Source organism: Poecilia latipinna, unplaced genomic scaffold (genome assembly GCF_001443285.1).
Source record: "Poecilia latipinna isolate Pla-1442-1.1 unplaced genomic scaffold, P_latipinna-1.0 Scaffold561, whole genome shotgun sequence".
NCBI lineage: Eukaryota > Metazoa > Chordata > Actinopteri > Cyprinodontiformes > Poeciliidae > Poecilia > Poecilia latipinna.
The window spans coordinates 125980-136763 of record NW_015113177.1 but is presented as its reverse complement, the minus strand read 5'-3'; the positions used below and the strand labels follow the sequence as shown (position 1 = coordinate 136763).

The following is a 10784-nucleotide window of genomic DNA, read 5'->3' as shown; positions in this document are numbered from 1 at the left end:
CCCATCACAGTTCAATCATTGGCTTGTGGTTTCCATCCATCCATCCATCCATCCATCCATCCATCCATCCATCCATCCATCCATCCATCCATCCATCCATCCATCCACAGATTCACTCATCCTTTCCTCCTCTTCTATTTTCAGTTCAGCCACCAGACGACTGTTTCTGATGTAAGCTACTTTTAAACAAGAGTTTTTCTTCACTCCCCATCCCTTTTCATCTGCTAAAAATTTTCTTTTCTTTTTTTGGTTTTTGCTTTAATGGCAACAAATTGTGGCTGGCCCCTTTAATTGACTCCTGTCCCCCTGTTGCTAAGAGACAAGCCACCCTGGTGATGAAGGCAACATTCCTGATTGAATTTATTAATCAAAGTAGAGTGAGCAGGAAAAAAACAAGACAACTCATACTATGCAAATCAATAAAAAACTAAAAGAAAAAAAGACCCTGAAAGAGTAGTTAGACTTAATGTATGAAAGTATGTTTGTCAAGGATAATTAAGAATCAATATCTTTTAAAGTTTTTGTTTAGTCTCTTTTTAAGATAAAAAAAAATTACTACAAAACACAAAATGGCAGCATTTTAATTGTTTTTGATACAAGTTTAAAATACATTACATGTGAAAAAATAGCTTCCGTTACCTGAGATCATGGAGTAAACAGACTAACCACAGTTGTTCTCAGGTCATAAAAATGTTCTGTTTATTTCAACTCACTAATACACACTAATATTATCAGCTTGTCGTAGCTGATAGTATTAGTAAAGACAATTTCTATATCAATTTGGAAACACTTAAAAGCAGCAACTCTTAAAGTCCATTTGTTGCCTCCTAATATTCATAATAAAAATCTGACCAATTGTTTGCTTAACATATCCAAAGCTGTGTATTTAAAAATAAGCTGAACAAAGCTGTCCTACAAATTAAGGAAAAGACTAGGATGATGGTCAGTAATAAGTCATTATATATTCAGAGATAAAAAAAACAACAACAAAAAAACGAGTCAATCTGCATGATCGTGTCCCTAAATGGCTGTGAAAATGGTGTAAACAGGAGCCAAGAGAGAAAAGGACTTCTCTTGTGTCCACTTGACTCGATGAGGCAGCTTCCTCTCCAGTTACCATGTGTAGAGGAGATGACGAGAGCAGTATCCATGGGGGTGTTGAGTGTGTGTGTGTGTGTATGCACGCACACGCGCCAACACTCGATGTATTTTCAGCTTCGTCACGTGGAGTGGGTAAGAAAAATACTGTTGCTATGGAAACAAGTCTGCTTATGTGCTCATAAGCACCGTCATAGTAGTGCTTACAAGACTCTGATCTCTAAAACAATGATTTTAAAACAACTGTGACGATGGTGTTTACCATGAGAAAAAAACAATAAAAATTGCTTCGTTTTAGGTCACATGTTGAGATGAAGATTTGTCTGAAAAATGCATTAATCAATGTTTTTTTTATGTACATTTAAGAAGCTTTGCAATTTCCTCTGTCTTTCACAACTCTTTTGCTCCACATATTTGCTTTGCATTTGCACTTTATTCATGATGCAGATTCTAATAAATATATGCGGAGTAATTTTAATCCCATCCATCATTATGTGTACGATTATTAGCTAAATATTTAAACAGAGAATACTCTTTACTATTTGTGACATCCCTGATTTGGCTTTTGTTAATGTCAGCATGATATGAGATCCTTTTTATCCCTTTTTTCTTCTCACGTACCAAACTGAGCAAAATGTAAATAATACATACATGCATACATAATTTCTTATTTAATTGCAAGTAAACTGCTGCAAGACCTTGTTTGGCAAGAAAAGGGACTTTGACAGGAGATCTACCATTGAATCTATTTTTAAAATTAGGATCTCACACTCGGGTGTGAAAATAGTGTCTGCAAACAACTGATGCATCTACCCCTGGGTGTTTTTGTGTGCTTCTACAGACATTTTAATGTAATTGCTCAGTCAAGTGACCCCACCCAAAAATGTCATTATCGCCAACCTTTCACATACGACGAATGGCTGTACATCAGATCAATTAATCCTTACACATGAGCATGGAAGCACTCTTCTCTCCCAGCCCCGCCTTGAGTGGATGTAATGATGATACATGTTGTCATCCCACGTCTCTAAGGAGCACTAAATCTCTTTATGCTTCGTCTGAGCTTGATCTGGTCCACATTAACCCTTAAATACTAAAGCCATGTGCACTAGAAATTCAATATGTCTTTTGATGAGCCCCGGCCTGTCTTTTCTTTGCCAGGATAAGCCAGGCATTCGGACACCTTTCACTGTTACAAAGAGGCTGACTACAAAATATTCTACAAAGAACTGTTACTTGTACATGAATTGTTCTTCTCTTAAAACTCCAACTAAATTTTTGAAGGTGAACTGGAAGCACAATAACAAGAAGCACAGACAAACTCTATAAGCAGAAAGCTGGACACAATTAAGCAGAGAAACATTTCTGACCAAGGAATTAACCAAGCTAACAGTTCCAGCTAAACTAAATAATGTGAACAGTAAACAGCACTGAATCTTCAATTACAATCTTTTTAATATATATATATCAGTCAAGTGACCTTTACAGCAGTAATACCAGATTAAATGTCAGAAATGAAATCATATTTCAATATGAAAAAAGCACATTTCCCTGCAACTGAGACGAGAATTCACAATCTTTATTCCCTCCAGTTTTTGCAAGTGGTTCAGACTTCTCCTATTTTTTCTTCTTTTTTTCCCTTTTTCTCAAGTATATTCACAAACCAGTTTGCCCTAAATCCATACAAATGAAATACAATAATTGGGTCCAACAGATGGAAGCAATTTAAACATCATTGTGCATCAAGTTGAAGTTATTCTCTTTTTGGTTTCGAGTACACCAGATATAGAAGTTATCAAAAAGATTCATTTTTGCAAATATTTTGCATTTGCGATTTTTTTTCTTTCCAGTACCAGATTGCAGTAAATCAGTGAAAACACAAACATCAATTCCAGCACAATCCAGCAATTTGCCTCTATTGTCTCCTCTAATTGAGGAGACAACACAATTTTAGTTGTCTCCTCTTCAGTCCCAAACAGAGCAAAAAGTCAAAAAAAAAATTGAGAAAATTATTTTAATTTAGAACTATTTAAGAAAATTCTAGGGCCTTTTTCCAAAAAAACATCTTACTGGAGGAATCATGTCACATAAACAGCTGTTTAAAATGCCAATATTATTAGTTTGAGAGAAAAAACAACTTAGTATAAGAATATGCTGTAAATTAAAGTACTTTCGATTTGTCCCAGTTTTGACCCATTACATTTCTGGCTTCACAAAAGTTAAAGGACGCTACAGAACATAGAATTCAAAGAATCGGGACATATTGTATGTATTTCACATATTCCTCTGTGTGTGCACCCCTGACCTTTTCTAAGAACCACACATATTTACAGAACATCTGATTCACCTCGCCCTGCTGACACAGGAACTGTTGTCTGAAGTGATGCTCCTTCCATTTTCCTGTTAATGATTGATGAGGCAAAATGCATTCTGAATCCCCCTTCTGATGTTGACCTTACTGATGTGGTCACCACTACTTAAATTTTTCAAGAAGAGCCTCACAAGCTGATGACTGCAGCTGAATGTTTAGTTTTTTTTTAAATCATGTTTATATTTTTTATCATCACGTTTTCTGATAAAATTAAAAATTGTGAATAAATAATTATCAATAATTGACTTGTGCTGTCACTTTGTGGGATTCATATCCAACAAAGAAAGGTAAAAATGGGAATGGCTGTATTAGTTTGACCCAATCCAAACTGTGTTGATTAACTTTAAAGCCATAATACTTGGGTTTAAAAACACTTTAATTAGGTAGTACGTAAAATTATTTTTGACAAACATGGAGGCAGTAAAGAGATTTAAGAACTGATGTGATATGATATTATATATATACACACACACACACCCACACACACACACACACACACACACACACACACACAATACATAGCCACTGTGATTGACGAAGAGAAGGCTTCCTTTTCCTCCCACCCAAGCAGTTTGATCCACGTCGTGATCCAAACTCTAGTACAACTGATGTATAAACCAGAGACCAAACACAGCTGACTCTTTTCAAATGCTAAACAACAATCCTTATATTGAAATGATGCACGGTCGGCAAAAGCCAGACAGAAACAGCCTTGTACCCTGGAAGTACAGTCACTCAGGGACACGGAAGCTTTGTTGTTGCGACTGGCATGACACCTGATTGGTGTTTGCCATTCAGAAACCCATTGTGAAATTTTACCTTCACAAGGCCCCTGAGAGAGGATGAGTCATCAATGTTCACATACAAATACACCTCCGCTGAGAGAGCTCACATTTGGTAATCTGATCTATAATTAGCTCCCAGGGTAAGATGGGGAAAAACTGAAAAAAATTAACAACCTTCTAAACCTAAAATATATTCACAGCTCTCTGGAGGATTTCCTATCAGTGCTACGCAGTGCTAAGTGATCAAAGATAGATGTTACTGAAAAGCCCCTCAACCACTCAGTTGCCAAGGATACTGCAGCAGAGCTGAATGGAGGTGGTGATGGTGGTTCACTGGGAACAGAGCAGATCTGACAGAATAATAAATCTACTTCTGGCTATTTTCTTCCTCCATCTTACTCATTATGGTTCAGCACATCTATCCTATTGAGCTGAATTTTACACTTGCTCCAGTTTTTTTCATGATTCACTCAAGTAAATTTGAGATCAATATAACAAAAATGTGACTGTATGTATAGTTGAACAAAATAGCAATTTTACTGTGGATTTAAAATTAATTATACATTTTTGTTATCACCACATTTAGACATGAATTTATGAAACCTTTATTTGTTAAGTTAGACATGATAATGTCAAAGCATTATCTACAATACTATACAATAAAATGTTGACAATATTAAATGTTTCACATTTTCCTCCACCTTCTTTTCCATCATTACAGCATCCTCACTCTTCTCCCTGAACTTTAATATCTTTGTCAGGGGGATCTATCAGCATAAACAGCAGTAAAAGTCCATCCTAAAAGCCACATATATTTTTGGGAAGCAGAGCTCTAAAGCAACACTTGAAATATTATATCCTACAAAATGTTGTATCCACGTAGTCTTTTACAATTGCAATATTGCACACATTTGCAAGAGAAATTGTTATTCAGTATTTCTTATTTTTATGGGGCTACTACATACTTAGAAAAGCATAAAAAAAGCACAATACAGACAAGCCAAACATAGATTGATCTATTATGCTTTTTGTGATTTATAAACAGATTTTTTTTTTTATTTAGTTAAAAAGACATTTATTGTATGTCTCTGCTCTCATGTCTTCGCAGTGAAATCAATATTTTTAGCATTTAGAGATCTGTGGTAGGTTCAGGGTGACATTACAAATACATTTATTGTAAATGTATTTATTATGGATACTGTCTCGCTTAATATTTGTGACCTAAAAACAAAACCGAAAACAACACACTTAAGTCAATATATAAATCTTTTCTTGAGTTTAATTATTAACTGGAGCCATAAATGCATTTTAAGAAGCAGCTAAGCTAAATAATTTGTAAGGTGTAGCGGAAATGAAATCAATAGTTAGTAGGTAAGTGAAATCAATAACTGAAGGAGATCATGATTAATTTTACAGAGGTTAGTTAAGCAAACCTCTGCATTAAATGATAAAGTATTGTAACATAAAAACCTAAAGCAAATTCATTGCATATTTCATGAAATTTCATGACTCATGGAATCTTACTTTAATATCAGGGCCGTTGCAGTTGAGGCTCATCCCACGCTCATCAGTGATCTCTGTAATCTCCGAGAGGTCATCATCCTCAAACTCGTCCAGACTGATGTCATGAGTCAGCCTTGTTGTAGGAGAAGATTAACATGAGAAGGGGAAGAGAAACAGATAAGGGGAAGTTAATCTCTCAGCACTCAGAATTCTTACAATATTCCACATCATTGTGAGTTACTTCTTTATATGATATTGTACTTTTATGACTTAGTTTTGATCAAGTTTTAGACCGTCCTCATACTTCATGGTACACAGAAGAATTCATTGTCCACTCAAGGTCTTGTTGCTGCAAAATAAGTTATTACTACCAAACCTGACAGCTGGTTTGATATGTGTGTGTGTGTATGTGTGTGTGTGTGTGTGTGTGTGTGTGTGTGTGTGTGTGTGTGTGTGTGTATACTGTGTCTGATGCTCATCAAACTTAGCATTGGTCTGATCTGTCCTAAGGACATATCTCCAGAAGTCTTGTGGTTTAATCAGGTATAGGGTTCCAAACTCAGGTTGTGCAAACATATTTTTATAAACAGGTTTTCTCATGGAATACCTTAGAAACAAGGACACAGATACCAGCACGAACAAAAAACAACTATACTTGGATGTAATTTTGTTCTGTGTTCACTGTAAGTAAAAGTCAAAGTTAAAGAAAAAAAAATCATGAAAATAAGAGGCAGCACCAACTGTATCTCAAGCCATAATGCACTAATCAGAAATCCCAAGCACCACCTTAATGTAATGCTTGCAGTGCTTTTAAACGCATTCACTTATGTATGGTAAATGTATGACTTCATTTAGTTTCTGTATTAATAATCCTACTTGAGTAACTTTAAAAATATCCTTCATTTGGTCCTGGACAACAGGAAAATATGAACATTAATCTTTTGATTTATCATTTTGTTATGTTACAGGTCCACTTTCACAGCAATTATAGACACAACTGTGACTTATTTATAGTAAAAAATACAAATGCAATAATAGCTTAGTCACTAAAATACCTAAATGAACTTTAGGTCAAAAACAGTCACCAGAATCCAGAGAAGATATGAAGATACCTGTGTCAATTCTGCACCATTGATGCATTTGTAGATATGTCCCATCTGCATTGCCACGTTTGTGCTTAAAATTTTTTCAACATGCCTAAAAAAGTGATAAAACAAGTCTACTTTGAATGGTGATCAAACTATGTATGCCAAGAAATGAATAGGATGGAGTGTCTTTAATAGGGCAGTGTGACCCTGATTCCACTGTGAACTGTGGCCAAGGTAAGACAAAATACAGAGCAAAACTCATTATCATACGCTTTGGTAAAGAGCATTCGATTATATTTATATGCCAGCTTTAGACTTACGTTTAAAAAGAAAATCATTCCGAAAAATATGTTTCTAGATAGAAATGCAAAGTAGATAATATTGTGACAGAAGTATACGTATGCTCTGGTAGAAAACATAATATTGTAGGGAACCACTCTTTTCTCGCCTTCACATCCTCAAATTAGGAGCATAAAGCGTGAAAAAAAAATAAAAATAAATAAAACACAGACAACCTTTTTGCTTTTGGAGCAGCATGCCTAAATATGCCTACACCCTTGATGGACTGTCTTTTTGTCTCCGACAAGATTCAATTAACTTCAAGTAAACAATGCTTCAATTTTCTTCATCCTCAATCATGTCCGCCTGTTATCTCTCTACCCTGCAGGCAGTTCAGAGGCTGAGTAGTAAAACGGTTTTTGGAACTAATAACAGAGAGTAAGCTAAAGTTAACCTGGATGACAATAATCACTCTGGTAAGCCACAGTGCTAATGTATCATTACTGTCATTCCTGGTTGCATTGTATGCATATGTGGGCACAGCTGCAACCATCTTTAGCAATTATAATTTAGGCGATGAAAGCTGAAGGCTTAACTTAAAAGGGTTGAAAAATTTAAATCATTGTCATTTTTTGGATTCTTATTTACTGTACATTTTATCTCAACAAACTAATAAAAACTCTAAAAGCACTAGAGTAAAATAATATCTGAGTAAATGTTTCCAAAAAAGCCTAGAAGTTCAATCTCATGCTATCACAAATTTGCACAATATTTTTGCTTTTATTATTAGCATTTTCAGGTTGAGTTATTGAAAGGACATTGTATCCTCATTAAACAAGTGGTGAAAAAAAAAAACAATCATATTTCACATAGTTTAAATTCATACTTCCCACTGAGTGTATCACCTATAGGGAACAATGTTGATTTCACTCACTCAACATTTTGATCTTGAAGGGCTTTGATAACTCAGTTTTTTGCCATGTGATGGGAAACATTATTTATGCTTATATTCGGGTTATGTCATTGAGTGTTGAAATCAAGGGTGGTTCAGAATTGTTTTGTTCACTTCAGGCTTTAAGATGACATTATTTTGAATATTTTAATGTAATTGGTTGTAATTTACCCCCATTTTTCAAAATTGTCTTTTTCTTTCCATCATCAGTGTTATTTCCACCACTCTTCAGAACGTTCTGAACTGGCATTTGTGTGTCTTCATGTAATACCTCCTGGCGTGCATTGATGAAGGACAGCATGACCTCACGCTCAGGAAATGATGGCCCTTATTACTTATGTGAGTCTACAGTTTAGCCTGCTAGAATGAACAGATATATTTTTATCCATACCTTGAAACATATAGTTTTTATTTGCAAATACTAAGAAACTTAATAAGCATTTAGGTTTTCACATGTTTCTTATAAGAACTCACTGCAATCTATATAAAATGTTGGCATCAAAGGCATTGAGAGTTAACCCAATAATGATGTGCAGAGTCTTAACTCTACCACATTTCTTTAAAGTTCTGATAATTGCACATTGGTGTTGGTTGCCTTACTGAACAACAGTGGCCACAGTCCATACGCAGTGTTATGAGGGAGAAGTGAGAAGGAAGTGCAATGATAAAAAATCCCAATAAGCTTAATGCATGACATGTTACTGTCACCATGTTTACTGATAACTGTCTTCACAAGGACAGAAGGAGAGATGACCAGAGAGGTCAACAGGAGGTTAAGGTAATGATTGGACCATGAAATATAAAGAACAAATAAAGGCAGCGGACAGTGAAACAGAGAAGGGAGAAGAAAATTAGGCGGTGGGAGATAAAGCGCCTTGACAGGACAGAGTGACCCTGATGCCACAGTGAATTGTTGGTAAGGTGGATGCAGCCACCGGAGCGAAGCAAGACAGTGGAAGACATAGCAAATTACATTGTCACAATGAAACACAGAGACATCACATAGACTAGAAGGCAATGAGAATGGTAAATGGCAGTGTGAAAACTTACATGGCAAATATTGTAAATTTAGATCAAGCTGATGTGAAAGCCAGTGTAAACACAGTTGTCCTTTACATACTGTATCTCATGGACTCAGTTTAAGGGTTTGCCATATGTACATCATTCTCAATAATGGAATGGGGTATCAATTAGGGGTTGCACCAATTAGTCGACTAGTCGATTATTTTCTCTGCAATGACTTTTTTCTGGGCCAGTCGACTAGTCGCAATTACATGACTAAACAGATTTTTCCCAGAAAATGAAAGAAGGTGGACTAGGTGAGTTCGCCAGAAAGCTCAAATTGTATAAAATTCTAAATAATTTAATAATTACAAACTGTAAATTACAACATAGGCTACCGCAATAGGGGCGTTGCGCGGGGCGGTGGTTAGCGCGGCGCCCCGCATACAGAGTCTTTAGCCCGCGGTAATCAGGAGTCCGACTCCTGTCCTCCATTCGCTGGGCCCAGGCCTCTCTCTGCTCTCTCTGCCCCCTTACAGTCAGATCGTTGTCAAATAAACTAGTGCCGAAAATTTCCTTAAAAAAAAAAAACAAGTCTACCGGAGTAATGTGCGACAACGCGTCATGATGTCAGACTTTTTTATTCCTCAACTACCCCCAACTGATCAGCGTCACCCTGGGTATTGAAGCTTTTAACCTTCAATACGCTCTTTAGAGCTTTACGCTTCTAAAGAGCGTAAAGATCTTTATAAGATCTTTACGCTCTTATAAAGATATGGTTTGACTACATCTGGAAACTAAGTCCAAGCTTCATCCTGAGGATCTGATAGAGGCGATCTCGGCCGCCGTCTGCATGTCGGTTCAGAGAGCCGCTGCTGAGTCAGCAGAGCCTCCTGCTGCGCATCGGGCGGAGGAGCAGCAGGAGGAGCAGCAGGAGGTTTCGTTAAATTCAACTGTAACCAAACGGGAAACCGTTCATAATAAGTTTGGTTTGTGATGTTCCAAAAGCACCATTGTGGTCAGTGTGATAATTTTACTCCTATACGAGTAACTATCCAGAGATCATCAGCATCAGCCGGTGTTTTGGGGAAAAAAAAAAAAAAGTCAGACCCGACTTTGTGCAACAAACTTTTCTCCGCTGCTCACGAAGACTGATCTGTTTATTGCTCTTTTAATTCTGCATACTAGACTTGGTAAAAGCGGGAGAAGGGGAGGGGGTGTAAATATTTGCCGTGAAAATAGCTGATAAAGCCTCCAAGTAGTTGTGAAGGTTTTTGCGCTTACGTCACCATGTCGTCACCGCGACTAGTCGACATCGATTCGACTATTATGATGTAGTCGACCTTAAAAAATATGTAGTATTTCAACCCTTAGTATCAATACAGTACATGGACTGAAACATAACTTACAACGAATTTTTATAATTGTTATAAATATTTCCGGCAATGACGTGAGCCAAAAAAAATCATACAAGCTGGAAAAACAATAAACAAAATTACTAAACAACATTTTTTGATGAGAGTGAGGAGAGATTAAACTTAAGAGCTCATTTTATCTCCAGAATATTATAAAGTATGCCTTATTTTGTGCATAATAAATGTATAAAACCAATGTTTTTTTAGTCAGACTGAATTACTTGCCTTGGCAAAACATGAGCAAAAATCTACAGGATAGTAAAATCCACAAATATGTTTTATTAGTTAGAC

General features: G+C 36.2%; 1 protein-coding gene across 4 annotated transcripts in view; it reads right to left on the bottom strand.

Annotated features, from left to right (window-relative positions):
• Positions 1 to 10784, bottom strand: part of LOC106953115 (C-Jun-amino-terminal kinase-interacting protein 1) — a 62153-nt gene that overhangs the window by 30006 nt on the left and 21363 nt on the right. For all 4 annotated transcript variants that reach the window (XM_015041671.1, XM_015041670.1, XM_015041673.1 and 1 more), the window contains exon 2: positions 5779 to 5890. In XM_015041671.1, coding sequence (XP_014897157.1) covers positions 5779 to 5890 — 112 coding nt within the window. The remainder of the gene's footprint in view (positions 1 to 5778; positions 5891 to 10784) is intronic.